Consider the following 18,055-nt stretch of genomic DNA (forward strand, 5'->3'; position numbering starts at 1 on the left):
CATATGGAATCATGTAGTAACCCAAAAAAGTGTTAAATCAAAATATATTTTAGATTCTTCAAAGTAGCCACCCTTTGCCTTGATGACAGCTTTGCACACTTGGCATACAGTTGATGTGTGAATCATATATTTGGGCAGCAATCTGAGGCTGGTAAATCTAATGAATTTATCCTCTGCAGCAGAGGTAACGCTGGGTCTTCCTTTCCTGTGGCGGTCCTCATGAGAGCCAGTTTCATCATAGCACTTGATGGTTTTTGCGACTGCACTTGAAGAAACTTTCAAAGTTCTTGAAATGTTCCGGATTGACAGACCTAAATGTCTCAAAGTAATGATGGACTGTCGTTTCTCTTTGCTAATTTGAGCTGTTCTTGCCATAATATGGACTTGGTCTTTAACCAAATAGGGCTATCTTCTGTATCCCACCCCTACCTTGTCACAACACAACTGATTGGCTCAAACGCATTAAGGAAAGAAATTCCACGAATTAACTTTTAAAAAGGCACACGTTAATTGAAATGCATTCCAGGTGACTACCTCATGAAACTGGTTGAGAGAATGCCAAGAGTGTGCAAAGCTGTCATCAAGGCAAAGGGTAGCTACTTTGACTACATGATTCCATATGTGTAATGTCATCGTTCTGACGTCGTCACTATTATTCCACAATGTAGAAAATAGTACAAATAAAGAAAAACCCTGGAATGAGTTGGTGCGTCCAAACTTTTGACTGGTACTGTAGGTGTGTGTATCCATTTACCTCCAGTTGTCGTGTTGGAACATAGGTTGCAGGTGCCATCCCGAGGGGAAGGGGCTGAGGCCTCTACTGAAACACTTGTTGTACACAGCTCCAGTGTAGATAGAGAAAAGACCCATCAGCAGAATCAGATACCGACCACCAAACATCATCTGGCAGATCTGAGAGAGGGGGGAGCGAGAGAGGGGGGGTGGGGAGAGAGAAAGAGATGCTCTTCAATTGGATGAGGTCAAGAGGGGTACAGTGTGTGGCTGGGCCAGTTGAAATACTTCCTTTTCCAACACTCATTTCACTCATTTCCTCTTCCCGGTTTCACAGGAAACCGGAAAGAGGCTCTAGCATCAGCTCTAGTCCTCTGGTCTTTTTCCTGTAGTACCATCCACGAGGAGAGTGGTAAGGTGTGTGTACCTCGTTGTCGTTGGTCCTGAGTTTGAGGTCTCTCTCCTGCAGCGCCATCCAGAGAGCGGCCATGGTCATGAGGAGGCCGTGGCCCACGTCCCCAAACATCACCGCAAACAGGAAGGGGAAGGTGATAATGGTGTACACCGCTACGGACGGAGACACAGGAGGGACAAACACAAAAAACGTACAGAGAAAGAGTTAGGGTTGACAAAGTTGGGGGATGCCTGTTTAGTTTGCTGGTGTGTGTGTGTATACCTGGGTTGACCTCTCTGTATCTGGCAACACCGTAGGCGTCTACGATGCTCTGGAAGCCGGCTGTGAAGGAGTTGGTGTGGAAGAGGGTGGGAAGACGGGTGCTGGGGTCCGGGAGGCGGTTTTAGAATGAGTCCACACCACTACCGTTCTTCCTCTGGGGGAGAAAGAGAGGTATATTCCTGTTATTGCCTAAAAGCAGTGGTTCCCAAACTTTGTATAGTCCCTTACTTCAAACATTCAACCTCCAGCTGGGTAACCCCTCTAGCACCAGGGTCAGTGGGGTCAACATTTTCAGCTTCCAGGAATTGTGTACAGATCCTTGCAACATGGGGCCGTGCATTATCATGCTGAAACATGAGGTGATGGCGGCGGATGAATGGCACGACAATGGGTCTCAGGATCTCGTCACGGTATCTCTGTGCATTCAAATAACCATCGATAAAATGCAATTGTGTTCGTTGTCCGCAGCTTATGCCTTCTCATACCATAACCCCACCGCCAACATGGGGCACTCTGTTCACAACGTTGACATCAGCAAATTGCTCTCCCACACGATGCCACCGGGATTCATCCGTGAAGACCACACTTCTCCAGCGTGCCAGTGGCCATCGAAGGTGAGCATTTTCCCGCTGGAGTCGGTTACAATGCCAAACTGCAGTCAGATCAAGACCCTGGTGAGGACGATGAGCACATTGGAGGCGGCTTATGGTAGAGAAATTAACATTCAATTCTCTGGCAACAGCTGTGCTGGACATTCCTGTAGTCAGCATGCCAATTGCACGCTCCCTCAAAACTTGAGACATCTGTGGCATTGTGTTGTGTGACAAATCTGCACATTTAAGAGTGGTCTTTTATTGTCCCCAGCACAAGGTGCACCTGTGTAATGATCATGCTATTTAATCATCTTCTTGATATGCCCCACCTGTCAGGTGGATGGATTATCTTGGCAATGAGAAATGCTCACTAACAGGGATAAAAACAAATTTGTACACAACATTTTAGAGAAATAAGATTTTTGTGTGTATCAAACATTTCTGGAATTTTTTATTTCAGGTTTTATTTGAAATTTGGGACCCACACATATTTTTGGTCAGTATACTGAATTATCTTAACTAAAAACATTATACCAGTAGTCAGGGCTGGCCCTAGCCTTTTGTGGGCCCTAAGCGAGATTTGGTTTTGACAATGGAGAGAAAAATGTGCATTTTAAAGTTCTACACATTTAGCAAATGTTGCAGTTTTAAAGCAAGTTTTCTGCAATTTTACAAATTTTGCCATGGGGTGGAGAGAAAATGTAGAAATTGAATAACCGATTTCATGCAATTCTACCCATTTTGCCATGGAGTGGAGATACATTTGTGCAGTTTTAAGCAATTTTCGTGCAATTCTGCACATTTTGACATGACTTATGACATGACTTAATATGATATCTGAGTGAGAGTGACTAACAAAATATATGTGGGCCCCCTTGAAGTCAGGGCCCCTGGGCACGTGCCCTGCGTGCCCAGTCGGTATTCAGCCAAAATGATGAGCTGACATGGATAATTGAGTGACTGTCAGTGACTGAAATAACAAGAGAAAAACTGCTGATGCATAACCAAATTTAGAAATTGCACCTTGTATATTCTACTATTCTAACTCGCAACAGTAAGTTGAGACCCAGACTGAGTTCCTAAAAAAGAAAAAATGTTCTTGGAAATTGATCCGAGGGCCTACAAAAGAAAGAAAAAGAGAGAGAGATAGAGTAGGGAGGGGCAACTGGCGGCTTCTCTATCTCCTCCCCTCCCTCCTCTCTCACCGTTCCCTCTATCAGGGCGCTCTGCAGCAGTAGCAGTTTCCTGACGGGACACCAGGCCTCAGCGATCAGACACTTGTCAGTGACGGAGGGGCTGCAGAGGTTGAGCACGGCCTGGACGGCCTTACACTTCTGGACCCGCACCTTCCACTGGGGCAGCAGGGCCACCGAGCGACACAACAGCTGCTGCAGGTACTATCACTTGTCGTGGCAGAATCAGATTTATGCTTGTGACATAGATAGATAAGATGTTATTTTCATCATATGCTTGTGAGATACTTGTCATTAGAATGGTGCCCTTTGGACTATAGGGTTGGCAGTGCATTTTCCCTTCTGAGCTAGGGATTAGTAACTTGGGGCCCAGAGAGGGGAGAGGTCAGGCTTGTCTTCATGTCAACGTATCTGTTAAATCTGTTAGCTAGTTAGCATCTAATTACATTGTTATAATGAAGTATTCAGACCTACACAGAGGAAGACATAGCAAAGATACATAGGCTGTATTAAATAGTGATGGACGCTCACGAGGACTGTGTGCTATCGTTCTCTGTGTACGACGGTAAGTCGTTTAGCGTGTAAACCCTTGCAAGGCTGCCGGCCCAGACGGCATCCCAAGCCACGTCTTCAGAGCATGTGCAGACCATCTGGCTGGAGTGTTTACGGACATATTCCATCTCTCCATATCCCAGTCTGTTGTCCCTACTTGGGTCAAGATGTCCACCATTGTTCCCGTACCCAAGAAAGTGAAGGTAACTGAACTAAATGACTATCGACCCGTAGCACTCACCTCTGTCATCATGAAGTGCTTTGAGAGTCTAGTCAAGGATCATATCACCTCCACCTTACCTGCCACCCTAGACCCACTACAATTTGCATATCAGATCCACAAACGATGCAATCGCCATTGCTCTGCACACTGCCCTATCCCACCTGGGCATGAGAAATACCTATGTAAGAATGCTGTTCATCGACTACAGCTCTGCTTTCAACGCAGTGCCCTCCAAGCTCATCACTAAGCTCAGGGCCCTGGGTCTGAACTAGAGGTCGACCGATTAATCGGAATGGCCGATTAATTAGGGCCGATTTCAAGTTTTCATAACAATCAGAAATCTGTATTTTTAGACACCGATTTGGCCGAATATATATATATATACAGTGGGGCAAAAAAGTATTTAGTCAGCCACCAATTGTGCAAGTTCTCCCACTTAAAAAGATGAGAGGCCTGTAATTTTCATCATAGGTACACTTCAACTATGACAGACAAAATGAGAAAAGAAAATCCAGAAAATCACATTGTAGGATTTTTAATGAATTTATTTGCAAATTATGGTGGAAAATAAGTATTTGGTCACCTACAAACAAGCAAGATTTCTGGCTCTCACAGATCTGTAACTTCTTCTTCTTCGCCTGGTACAGCAATCGCACCGCTCATAACAGCAGGGCTCTCCAGAAGCTGGGGCGCACTGCCTGCCCTCCAGGACATCTACAGCCCCCGGTGTCACAGGAAGGCCAAGAAGATCATCAAGGACCTCCAGTACAGATGCCCGTTAGATAACGAAGTTAGATGGCTGAAACTATTTGAGGTCGTTTTTTCCCTTTGTCTTTCTTCTGTGTCACACTGTTCCACTCTCAAACTCACGTGACGTCTCCAACTGTTCTGGAACTGTCCTATTTGGGACAGTGGTGTTCTCACACACGGGTAATTGTGTTGTATAACAAGAGGGCATGTGTAATAAGCATGTAACAGACAACACAATGAGAGCGGATTGGATTATTTTGATGTTTATTGATTGATGATCCAAAAAACATACAAAGTCTTCACCTGGCAAAAGATGTGTAAAAGAAAAATGCATAAAACAGGCATTTCATGAAGAAAGAGAGAAAGGAGGGACAATAGGATAATAAAATAAAGATAAGGGGAAAAAATTGTGAAATGGAACAGAGGTTTAAAAAAATAAAAAAATACAAATATTAGAATTTCATCAAATCAATGGCATCACTTACCAACTAATCAAAATCATTCACATTGTACAAGAAACATAATGGATCGTTTTTTTTTAAACGCGGAAATGGAGAATAGAAGGCATGAAATCCACAAGCTGTAAAGACTATGACCACATTCTGATACTGTTACGATATTATTCCAAATAAGATGGTACTGAGCTTCAAATATATATATATATATCTACTACAACAATGTACACTCTGAAGTCACCTCTGTGTTTGTGCTCCCTTGTGTGTGTGGTATTGATGGTCTTACAAGGTACTATATACACATTGATGAAAGGACATGGTCTACAATATGCTTGTATGGCTCTTGGTGTGATTCAGTCAATGCCCAAGTCCCAAATGGCACCCTATTCCCTTTATTGTGTACAACCTTTGACCAGGGCCCCTTTCAAAAGTAGTGCAGCACTATATAGGGAATAGGGTGTCATTTGGGACACATCCCATGGCTCTCGGCCTAGTGGTTAGAGTGTTTGGCCAATAACCGAAAGGTTGCTAGATCGAATCCCCAGAGCTGACAAGGTAAAAATCCGTCGTTCTGCCCCTGAACAAGGCAGTTGGCCTCGGAACAGTGGGTTGTCATTGTAAATAAGAATTTGTTCTTAACTGACTTGCCTAGTCACTTTAACTATACGTTCATGTACATACTACCTCAATTGGCCCGACCAACCAGTGCTCCCGCACATTGGCTAACCGGGCTATCTGCATTGTGTCCCGCCAACCCCTTTTTACATTACTGCTACTCTCTGTTCGTCATATATGCATAGTCACTTTAACCATACCTACATGTACGTACTACCTCAATAAGCCTGACTAACCAGTGTATGTATATAGCCTTGCTACTCTTATTTTCAAATGTCGTTTTACCGTTGTTTTATTTCTTTACTTACCTACACACACCTTTTTTCCACACTATTGGTTAGAGCCTGTAAGTAAGCATTTCACTGTAAGGTTGTATTCGGTGCACGTGCCAAATAAACTTTGATTTGATTTAGTTAAATAAAGGTAAAATACAAAAATAACATAGTATGAGCCATATACAATAGCATTGCTGTATGACATATTTTGGGTGCATTCTAGTAGCCTGGAATCCAAACTGATATGCTCCGTTTCCCCATTGTTAAAACCTCTACGGGATTGGTGTCCCCCCCACGGGACGAGCGCGCTAATGCGATTAGCATGAGTTTGTAAGTAACAAGAACATTTCCCAGGACAAAGACATATCTGATATGGGCAGAAAGCTTGAATTCTTGTTTGAGTTTATTTATTTTTACAGGGACAGTGCACATTAATCAACGTTTCAGTTAAAGTGCCGGTTTTAACCAGCCGGCTAATTTTCAACTGCAGTCCCTGGGCAGGTTGTTAATCTAACTGCACTGTCCAATTTACAGTAGCTAAGAATACCATGCTATTGTTTTAGGAGAGTGCACAGTTATGTACTGAAAATGTATCAATAAACCAATTAGGCACATTTGGGCAGATTTTATACAACATTTTGAACAGTAATGCAATGGTTCATTGGATCAGTCTAAAACTTTGCACATACACGCCAAAATCTAAATTGCACCTAAACTGCAATAATACATTTTGGCCTTTCTCTTGCATTTCAAAGCTGATGTTTTTTTTGTTCCATGTTTTTTTCTTTGTATTATCTTTTACAGAGCTAATGTGTTATATTCTCCTACATAAATTTCACATTTCCAGAAACTTCAAAAGTGTTTCCTTTCAAATGGTATCAAGAATATGCATATCCTTGCATCAGTTCCTGAACTACAGGCAGTTAGATTTTGGGATGTAATTTTAGGCGAAAATTGAAAAAAAAGGTTCCGATCCTTATTATTAAGAGCATATCAGTTAAAAATCCATTCTAACATTCTAGCCTCAGTTTATTATCCAATCAAGCTGCATTTCCCTTCTGATCAACTGCTGCAGGGTCTGTGTCCCCCCCAGATGGAATCCTTTTCCCTAGGGTGCCATTTGGGACATAGCCAAAGTCTCATCCCATGCATACATCATCAGCGTGGCCTCAGAGAGGCCAGCCAATCAGAGACATCCATCACTCTGCTCATATGATCCATGTTGTTACAGGCTGTAGAACTTGAGGCTCCTGTCCATTCCAGTGGAGGTGAGGAACTGGGCGTGCTCCCCAAAGGCCACGCCTGTCACCACCCCAGTGTGTTCTGGGTAAAGAAAAACAAAACTATAACAGGCAAAAAAAAAATTGGCTTGAAATCAACTCAAAAGCATGAGTTGACGCACACCCAATACAGTTGGGGAGGTGCTGATAAACGAAATAGTAAACCTGAAAGATATTTTGTTGTTGTTGAATATTTCATAAGGTACTGTATATACACACACTTGCTATTATCGTCATCCAGCCAGGCACTTTGAAGACCCACCTCTAGACCACTGTTTCTGTCCCAAGCTAACTCATCACCACTCGCCATTGCATCTCTAGCAGTATGACACACACAGTGCATTCTCTTACCTGTGAAGTTGAGGACCTCGGACCACTGCTTACAGATGTAGACCCTGATGTCAGTGCCACCCACAGCCAGGTATGTCCCACTCTGGTCAAACACCAGGGACTTCACCTGAGGGAAAGAGACTCACATATCATTTCTCTAAATTTACAGGGTAGTTCAGTACAAGGAGATTACAGTATTCATACAGAGCAGACCGTTGCTAGCCTGGGTGCCAGTCGGTTTCTGTTCTCTTGCAAACTCCTTATGGAATTTTCATGCCAGTGACGGAAATGGAGATGGCAAGAGCACAAACAGATGTTGGACCAGGCTAGATTGTAGCACGACTGTACACTGGACATTCAGAAGCTAGTCTACAACGACTGTCTCTCAAATAGCAGCGGATTTCTTAGATAGTGCACTAGGCTCTGGCCAAAAGTAGTGTAGGGAATAGAGGTCATTACAGACGTGACCTAATTTTCTGCTCTTCTTACCTCATAGTTGTTGTCCAGGGTGATGGTTTTGAAATTTTTCAGCTTCCTCAGATCCCAGAGCTTCACTGAGCTGTCCTGTGCACCTGGAGACATGAGAGAGGTGGTGAGGTGAGCAGGACCAAACATTTACTTTTTGATCCACCAGCCACTGTGTCAAGTAGATAAAAAATAAAATAATCTACCAGCCACTCTTTCTTTTTAACCAGACAAAATATTTTGGTTCGCAATAATTACACCAACAAAACATGAAAAAACAGATGAGCATGCTTTGTAATGTTTCTAAAACAAATGTAGAACTAGTAAGAAGTAGTGATATATTGTTTCATTTCATTTTATTTGTGACCCGAGTCTTTTAACCAAAATATCACAGATGATACATAAATGTTCCCCTGCCCCTTTAAGGTGGAGGTTACCATGGTCATGTTTGTGCCATTGAGAGTCTGACTAGTAGATGCATTGTCCTCTTACCTAGCAGTTGAAACTCGAACATGAAAAAACAACCTAGCTTGTGAATTTAAACAATGTAAATAACCAAGAAACAAGGACAAAGTCTCACTTCAGTAGACTTTAATTTCAAGTAAATTAGACCAACTTTTATGCCCATGTGCAGCGCTTCTAAAAATGTATCTTTCAACTCAGCTCTTCACGTGCAGTTTTGCAACACAAGATGGGATAGGCTATAGGATTTGTAGTTCTTTGACTTTGTGAATTTAAATTTACCAGCTCTGAAACAAAACGGCAGAAATACCTAGAAAACGGCTACTGAATCATTTATTTTTGCTATAAATGTGATCATACATATTTTTATTCACAATTGGCTCAGTGTTCTGTCACTCATGAGGACACTACGTCACCACAAAATCTACAGGGAGAGCTTGAAAATACAAGCCCCTTGGGTACTGCCATATATTGACATTATAAGTGCCCATCCAAACAGGCTCAAGGTCATTGGCCACTGATAACTTAATTTAAGTAATTTTATATCTACCGTAGCTTTGATATGACTGATCATGTCAACATCATACTTTCAAAATCTTAGCTAACAAAATAGACAAGCAGTCGTCATTATGAATCAAGTCGACAATCTACTGGCAAATCCTTTTCAATGTTTGTCATATGAAGAGAAATCATAGATAAAACGTATCGATGCTCATGGGCCATTGGACATAAACATTACACAACAAGTTGGAAATAGCAAATTCAACAATGAGTGGTTTGGAAGGAATCACTATCCTGCTATTCAGTGGAGTGGGTGTGTGGTCCAAGTCTGGGTTTAAAGTCTCTTTTCCAAGCTTGAAAGGACAAACATTCACATGGTCATGAGCCAGAAAAGGTTGCATACATTGGCTATGCTGTCAATACAGCATGACTTCTGCCAAACTTCAGTGAGATCAAGACAACTGGGAATTCTGGGGGGAAAACATGTAAAAGAGCTCCGACTGGGAAAATATGTTTTGAAAGGTCATCCAACTCGGAATTCCAAGTCTGGAACTCTTTATAGAGCTCCGACCTGAAGACCACGGACGTCATGATTTGACTTTTTTCCAGAGTTCCCAGGTGTCTTGAAAGCACCATAATCCAGAGAAGACTCTGATGAGAAAGTTTTCCCACAAAAAGGACCACCGCGCCACCTTCCTGTTCAAGTGTGCACAGCTCAACAAGTTGAGCCTAAAAATGTATTGTATGCTGCTGCATAAATTATGTAATATTCCAGGGAGATATGTATACCGTAGCCAAAAAAGTAATACTAAGTGTATGTTGTGTAGTAAGCTAGTAGTAGCCCATGTGCCTCACCCTAATAATCTGATCCCTAACTTAGCCTACTGTTCTGACTTGTTGGTGCACATGTAGCCTATAGCCTGTTTTAGAGAAATGTAATTGAATATTGTAAGAAATGGCATTGTCTGCTTATATGCCCCCTTTATTTATCCTACGGTTCTGACTTGGTGTACAGGGAGAACCCTAAGAACGGCCCATGTTCTGAATTCTGTTATGTGTACATTTCAGAAGTGCTGAACAAATAGTTATATTGACTACGTCTGTCCTAGCTCGCTCATTAATGTCTTAATCAAAATTACGGATTGCCTCTTGTCCGCTCGTCGTTCGCTTATGCCATAGTTTGTACATATCAATTGTCAGTAGAAACCACATTTGTTTAAGCAAGTCAGCCATATCAGTTATGTTGTTTTTTTTAAAGGCAGTTTCGCTGCCAGACAAGGCTCTGCTAATAGACAGGTGTAGCAGTGGTAAGGATTCACTCCATGGTGCTGAACAGAAAGCTCAGCTGTTGAGACAGCTTTATGTAGGCCCTAACAGTTTGTGGGTAGATTTTGTCACCGTTAAAGTGAAATTATTGTATTGTTTAGTGTTGTGTTGTGGCTTTTCTGGCCTGCATCCCAAAAAATTAGGGGGAGTTTGCCCCACCAAGATTTACATGCTAAAATCACCACTGGAGTTGAGCAATAATGTCTAACAGTGTTTACACAAAGGAATAAAAGACAACTTCACACACAGTCACTCAGAGTGTAAAAGAGACACACACACAAAGCTAATCTTCTCGCTCACACACACACACACACACACACACACACACACACACACACACACACACACACACACACACACACACACACACACACACACACAGAGTCCTCTCTCACAAACACACAGCAATCTCACCTGTAGCCAGGTAGTATCCGTTCTCAGAGAAGGCGATGGAGGTGACGGGGCCGATGTGGCCGGGGAAGTTGGCCACGTTGGTGCGCTCCTTCAGGTCCCAGATCTTGATCTGAGAGTCGGCCGTCCCCGTCCCGAAGATCAGACCGTCAGGGTGGAACTGGGCACAGGTCAGAGCTGGAGGGGTACAGGACAGGATGTGATACAATGTATCAGTGTGCTTTCAGAGAGTACAGGGGACGGGGTGGTTGGAAATATTGTATTTGATTTCAGTTACTCCAGTTAGGTACTAGGTCAGTCAATTCACAGGGGGGAGGATTGATTAAATGTTATTGTTTTTTGTCTATCTATTTACATAGGAAAGACAACCTGGCATTTAAGGGGCTTGATATGTGGGACATTATTTGGTGGGCTGACCCCACAGTTAGGAAATGCTACTTTTGGATACTGACAGACAATTAGAGGAAGCTGGTCCCTAGCAACATGTGATCAATAAAACGTCTTGTCCCTAGCAACATGTGGTCAATAAAATGTCTGGGAAGACAAAGAGAGAGAGAGGTCCAACGGTGTGGTCCAGCGATTAGAGCTGCCACAATCGCCATGGTTCGAATCCAGCCCACTGCCCTTTCACTCATCCTCCCCCTACCACCCTGTGGTAGACTAGTGTCCTGTCTAGGGGGTGTACCTATGCATCAAGCTGCCTCACACTACAGAAACAGGATATATGCTCCTGCCCTATGGGCCGTTCTGGCTTGGAAATGGCTACTTACTTACTCAATAAAAATAATAAAGAGCGGGAGAGAGAAGCACTCACCACACCCTGCAGCCTCATCAGTGACCTTGGTGAGAACACGACCTGTTTGGATGTCAGAGAAGGCCCAGTACTGATGGAGAGAGAAAAGGGAAGCGATAGAAAGTAGAGAAAGAGGGGGAGACAGTAGATAAAATAAAGTCTTTACATAACGTTCTTGACTTCCAAATCCACGTGTTTGTTTTTTGTTTTTGTGTGTGTACATGTTTTGTGTGTGTGTGTGTGTTACCTGATCCTCGGAGGAGCTGAGCAGGTAGTCTCCGGTGGCGTGGAGGGAGAGCCCGGTGACGCTCGCCTCGTGAGCCCGCACCACCTGGACACAGTTGCCCCCGGTAACGGACCACACGCGGATAGTGCTGTCTGGAGAGGCCGAGAACACTACCGACTGGAGGGAGAGAGGGAGAGGAGGAGAGTGCGCAGAGAGGGAAAGGGGGAAGCGAGAGAGAGAGAGAAATTGTTGAGGTAAGGGATATTAGAGTTACAGAGTAATTCCAGTGCAAGACATTGCTGCGGACTATGTCAATGGAGAGTAAAGGAAGGGAAGTGTGTGTGTCTCACCTGAGAGGGGTGATAGATGACAGAGGTGACCTTCTTGGTATGTCCTTTCAGGGTTGCGATGATCTGCTCCTCCTTCTTATCAAACACCACCACGTTCTTATCAGCCCCGCCTGTCGAGGGAGACAGAGGTTAGGGGTTGTATCAGGGTCTGGGTCCCAAACATCACCCTTCTGGTCAAGAGCAGTGCACTATATAGGGATTGTAGGGTGTGCCATAGTATTTTTTGTTTCCTCAAGGGAGGGAGGAAGCATTTTGATGGAATTCACACAGAAACAATGTGTGTGTATATCTACAATGGGCAGTGGACTGTGTGTGTCTCACCAGTGAGCACTTTGTTGGTGTCGGAGGGACACAGGTCCAGAGACAGGATCCCAGGCACACTGGCACTGTGGAGACCCTGACAGACAGACACACAGAGAGACCGAGAGAGAGAGACAGAGAAACATCATTTAGAGCTGTGTTCTGTAAGAATGAAATGGAAGAAAAATGATCTGAAACAGGGAGGAACCTTTCTGAACTTGCCCAAGGTTTGAAGAATAAAGTGTTCCAACACCAGCCATAGCTAGAGGTCACACACACGCGTACTCACAGCATGGGTAGCCACTTGTCTGTACTTGCTGAGGTCCTCCGTTCGGACCAGCTCTTCTGGAACTGTCTTTCCTCTCTGTGGGAAGAGAGACGGTAGAGGTGAGGTTTGGACAAAAATGTATCCTAGCATGGCTACGTCCCAAATGTCACCCTATGGCCCCGGTTCAAAAGTAGTGCCCTATGTAGAGAGTAGGGTGCCATTGGAGACATTGGAATAGTTACCTTCTTTCTCTCCGTGGTCAGGACCGTGGCCTTGTCTTGCAGCTGTGGAGAGAGGCGGACATCTTAGTATAGAACACTGTGCCTGGTAGTGTGACAGCATGGTTGATTGGTTATTTCAAGGTTTGATACACCACAGCCTTATATGGTAATATTTGCAATGAACGCACATGATAGTCTAGTATAACAGTGTGGTATCATTCCTCTTGTACTGTGGATGTGAATGTATGTGAGGACATCTCTTACCTTCTGTATGATCTCTGGTATCATTCCCACCTGCTCACTGACCTCCATGGGCTCTCCTGCACCTCCAGCCTGCGAGATGAAACACAGAATCAATAACAAACGAGAATGGTACATTCCTTATTAGAAAATGTGTATTTGCGTCAGCTGTTAAAAATCATATTTATATGAACATATAGATCCTACAACTTTACAGGTCTCACTTAGACCGAAGACTTCAATCAAGAGACAAACTTTGAGCTCATGCGAACCAGTTAACTATCAATTTAAATATATTGACTGAGGGCTTTGAGCCAATCACTGACCGTGACATGGGGCTGGGAAGCGACTGCCTGAGCCACCACCAATCCCGCCTGTGGCTTCAGAGTGGCCAGAGCTACGGGGAGAGAGAAGGGTAAAACATAGCAGAGGAGAAATGAGAAGTGACGCCCCATGGCCACTAACATCCAAAGCTGTTTCCAGATGAACATAAGAGTGTGTGCAAGTATGCTTGCCTGTGTGTTTGTCTATAATACTGTGTGTGTGTATGTGTGTAAGTGAAAGAGTGTGTAGGTGTGTTAGAATGTATAATCATGTGTTAATTGTACAAGCATGTGTGTGTATACAAGTGCATCATGTGTGTGTGTGTACACAAGCGCGTGTGTGTACGTATGCATGTATATATATATATATATATATCTCACCCTCTCTGGCGGCAGTGACCTCCTTGGTGAGACGGGCGATGACCCTGCAGGCGGCGTCGTGCTGGTAAAGGGCGTGGCTTAGTTCTTGACGCGTCGTCTGCAGCTGCTGCCTCAAGGTGAAACTGTGGAGCATCACCGCATCCTAAGAGAGAGATCGTTTTAGAAGAGTGTGTGTGTGCCTCAGTTCAGGCACAGCGAAGGGGAGTGTAGCCGAGTATACATGGACTCACCCACTCGTCCTGCAGAGCTTTGAGGATGGCTGGAATGCTAGTGGATGAGGGAGCTTTGGGTCTGATGGGGTGAGAGACTGAGGCAGGGGGAGACAAAGATAGCTTAATGTAGTGAGATATCCCCTGACTAGTGGGGTTACCATTGTTGTTGAAGTGGCAGAATGCACTCTAGCCTAGAGATTACCGGGCACCATGCAGGAATAGTTGGAAGTCAAATAATATGGATTACCCTTATTGTGTTGACTTCAGCTCAGCATCAGATCTGAACACACTCTCCTCCATGTCTCCCTCACCTTTAATGTCTATCAGCTGTTCCTCTGACAGAGGCTGGCCATTCATAGGGTCTGCTCCATTCTCAGCTATGTACTTCTCAATCAGCCGCCGCTCGAACACCTGGTTGGACACCGGCGACACGCACGGGTGTTCCGGGACCTCATTTGATACTGGATGGACAGTAGAGCGAGAGGGGTAAATTTGCATGCCCGCAATTACAATATAAATACGGCAAACGCAACTCTAGTCTGAAGATGGAAGGACACATTACCGTTTAACTGTACTTTGCAGATATAACACCTATGTCAAGCTGATCCACAATGTTTGAAAAGGGTTGCTTGCTAATTGAAATGTATAACATGCATATGGTGACAATAATAAGGGAAGGTTCTAGAGACATTATTATACACCAACATACGTGATATTTGCGGTCTGTGTACCGCTAACGTTCCGGAAGGGCAACTCGACTCATTCATTCATTTGAACTTACTTGCACAAACCAGGGACATTTTCAGTAGTTAGCTAAACCCTCGGTCGCTCGTTCCCTCCAAGATCACCGTATCAGTACAGATAAATGAATGTTCTTCAGATCCAACTGTAGCTTATTTTTGTGTTGATTGTAATACAATAATAATCCGGCTAAATGAAATATTGATTTATAAATGTTTCTTTCCGTATTCACGCACCTTAGTCCGCGGCTGCGCGTTTCGGGTGCAGCTCCGACTATTGCATGCTGGGATAGCATGAGTCTTCCAACCCCTCCCCTAGTCTGAGGTCCTCAACAAACTATAGTGCTATTCAAAATCCTTGGGACACTCGTACCCTAAACCTTAACCATTTTAAATGTCAACTTCAATGGGGGTAAGGGCACCCCAAAGATCCCGGATAGCAAGGACCAACAAGAGATAGCCTAAATACTATATGGTCATCAAAATGTGTCAAAGGCAGTGCTGAAATGTTTGTGAATCTGCTTTCACCATTCATGGCAACTCAGAAGAAGTAGACTTATAGTCTAGACAAGAAGGCTAGGACTATAAATAAAACCAGGCTGGGCACACCCACTTCCTCATCAACAGGTCTGCCATGGAGACGGTCAAAAACATAAAGTTCCTCAGCACTCCGAGGAGCTGAAATGGTCAAACAGCACGGACACCGTGGTGAAGAAGTCACGACAGCGACTCTTCAACCTCAGGAGAAATTTGGCCTGTCCTCGAGGGCCCTCACAGTGTTCTACAGGAGCACCATCGAGAGCATATTGTCGAGCTGCATCACAACCTGGTACGTGTGTCTTCTTGTCAATAACAGCTGGTGCGCAATGCCTAATATTAAAGAAGTCTTGAGGTATTGCTCGCCTGAGGTAGAGTACCTTATGATAAGCTGTAGACCACACTATCTACCGAGAGAGTTCTCATCTGTATTATTCGTAGCCGTCTATTTATCACCACAGACCGATGCTGGCACTCAACCAACTCCATAAGGCCATAAGCAAACAAGAAAATGCTCACTCAGAAGCGGCGCTCCTAGTGGCCGGGGACTTTAATGCAGGCAAACTTAAATCAGTTTTACCAGCATGTCACATGTGCAACCAGAGGGGAAAAAACTCTATAGACCACCTTTACTCCACACACAGAGATGCATACAAAGCTCTCCCCCGCCCTCCATTTGGCAAATCCGACCATAATTCTATCCTCCTTATTCCTGTTTACAAGCAAAAACTAAAGCAGGAAATACCAGTGACTCGCTCAATACGGAAGTGGTCAGATGGCACGGATGCTACGCTACAGGACTGTTTTGCTAGCACAGACTGGAATATGTTCCGGGATTCATCCAATGACATTGAGGAGTATACCACCTCAGTCATCGGCTTAATCAATAAGTGCATCGACGACGTCGTCCCCACAGTGACCGTACCTACATATCCCAACCAGAAGCCATGGATTACAGGCAACATCGAGCTAAAGGCTAGAGCTGCCGCTTTCAAGGAGCGGAACACTAATCCGAACGCCAATAAGAAATCCCGCTATGCCCTCATACGAACCATCAAACAAGCAAAGCGTCAATACAGGATTAAGATTGAATCCTACTACACCGGCTCTGATGCTCGTCGGATGTGGCAAGGCTTGAAAACCATTACGGACTACAAAGGGAAACCCAGACTCAAGCTGCCCAGTGACGTGAGCCTACCAGATGAGCTAAATGCCTTTTATGCTCGCTTCGAGGCAAGCAACACTGAAGCATGCACGAGAGCACCAGCTGTTCCGGATGACTGTGTGAAAACGCTCTCGGTAGCCGATGTGAGCAAGACCTTTAAACAGGTCAACATACACAAATCCGCGGAGCCAGATGGATTACCAGGACGTGTACTCAAAGCATGCGCGGACCAACTGGCAAGTGTCTTCACTGACATTTTCAACCTCTCCCTGACTGAGTCTGTAATACCTACATGTTTCAAGCAGACCACCATAGTCCCTGTGCCCAAGGAAGCGAAGGTAACCTGCCTAAATGATTACCGCCCCGTAGTACTCACGTCGGTAGCCATGAAGCGCTTTGAAAGGCTGGTCATGGCTCACATCAACAGCATCCTCCCAGATACCCTAGACCCACTCCAATTCACATACCGCACCAACAGATCCACAGATGACGCAATCTCAATCGCACTCCACACTCCTTTGTAAAACCTTTGACTGTTCTACTCTAGGCATACATGTGTTCACATCACTCCCTCTTTAGCAGATCATATCGAAACTACAATTCCGCCACGTAAAACGTGCAATACGTCGCTTTTCTTTCGATGTCACCTTTATTTAACTAGTCACGTCAGTTAAGAACCAACTCTTATTTGCAATCACGGCCGGTTGTGATACAGCCTGGAATCGAACCACGGTCTGTAGTTACTCGAGAGCAGGGAACATGACGTGTTCGTCGACAACATACATGGTGGGAAATGGAACAATTGTGCCTTTTTGACGGAAATATGGAGGTGGCTCTTAAAAGAGCCTTTGGGGGATTTTGGAGATCAGGTCATCGTTTAAGCGCGCTCTCTGCGAATACGACGGGCCAGCTGGATGTCCTTGGGCATGATGGTCACCCTCTTGGCGTGGATAGCGCACAGGTTTGTGTCCTCGAACAGGCCGACCAGGTAAGCCTCGCTAGCCTCCTGCAGGGCCATCACGGCGGAACTCTGGAAGCGCAGGTCGGTCTTGAAGTCCTGGCCAATTTCTCTCACCAGGCGCTGGAAGGGCAGTTTTCGGATCAGCAGCTCAGTGGACTTCTGGTAACGATGGATCTCTCGCAGAGCCATGGTGCCGGGCCTGTAATGGTGAGGCTTCTTCACGCCGCCGGTGGCCGGGGCGCTCTTGCGTGCAGCCTTGGTGGCGAGCTGCTTCCTGGGTGCTCTGCCACCGGTGGATTTGCGAGCGGTTTGCTTGGTTCTGGCCATGGCGCTAGCTTCCTTCTTTCACAGTTGGAGTATAGCCTCCAAATGCCTATGTGAAATTTATAAAGCCGGCAGCGGCGTCTGCTGATTAGACACCATCTCCGCACCACCCTGATTGGCCCGTTGCGGAGGCCTCCTCCGCCGCCCATTGGACGGGAGGCTCGGCCTCTCCGTG

At 44.9% G+C, this 18,055-nt stretch overlaps 2 protein-coding genes and 1 long non-coding RNA gene across 5 annotated transcripts; all 3 read right to left on the minus strand.

Moving 5' to 3' along the window:
- Positions 1-1,170: 1,170 nt before the first annotated feature.
- LOC139577876 (uncharacterized) lies at positions 1,171-3,392 on the minus strand. Its single transcript, XR_011675454.1, has 3 exons — positions 3,207-3,392; positions 1,409-1,562; positions 1,171-1,299 (listed from the first exon to the last, which is right to left on the minus strand). It is a non-coding gene; the product is annotated as an uncharacterized lncRNA (long non-coding RNA).
- A 3,057-nt stretch (positions 3,393-6,449) lies between these two features.
- LOC139579059 (pre-mRNA-processing factor 19-like) lies at positions 6,450-15,083 on the minus strand. 3 transcript variants are annotated; one of them, XM_071407290.1, is made up of 16 exons: positions 14,935-15,083; positions 14,465-14,614; positions 14,172-14,248; positions 13,942-14,083; positions 13,564-13,634; positions 13,262-13,330; positions 13,019-13,060; positions 12,798-12,872; positions 12,530-12,605; positions 12,209-12,318; positions 11,880-12,035; positions 11,654-11,723; positions 10,843-11,016; positions 8,164-8,246; positions 7,696-7,801; positions 6,450-7,387 (listed from the first exon to the last, which is right to left on the minus strand). In XM_071407290.1, the coding sequence occupies exons 1-16, from the start codon at positions 14,951-14,953 to the stop codon at positions 7,290-7,292; spliced, it is 1,518 nt and encodes a 505-aa protein (XP_071263391.1). In that variant the 5' UTR covers positions 14,954-15,083; the 3' UTR covers positions 6,450-7,289. The 3 variants fall into 3 exon arrangements, with proteins under 3 accessions (XP_071263391.1, XP_071263390.1, XP_071263392.1); XM_071407289.1 differs by having other exon boundaries at positions 14,863-14,970; XM_071407291.1 differs by lacking the exons at positions 14,465-14,614; positions 14,935-15,083 and adding an exon at positions 14,401-14,420.
- Positions 15,084-17,270: 2,187 nt separating this feature from the next.
- On the minus strand, positions 17,271-17,965 carry LOC139579063 (histone H3-like). The gene has a single exon (XM_071407296.1). It carries the CDS (start codon positions 17,881-17,883, stop codon positions 17,473-17,475), a length of 411 nt encoding a protein of 136 aa, XP_071263397.1. The 5' UTR covers positions 17,884-17,965; the 3' UTR covers positions 17,271-17,472.
- Between the last annotated feature and the right edge of the window lie 90 nt (positions 17,966-18,055).

This window comes from Salvelinus alpinus, chromosome 6, assembly GCF_045679555.1.
Source record: "Salvelinus alpinus chromosome 6, SLU_Salpinus.1, whole genome shotgun sequence".
Lineage (NCBI taxonomy): Eukaryota > Metazoa > Chordata > Actinopteri > Salmoniformes > Salmonidae > Salvelinus > Salvelinus alpinus.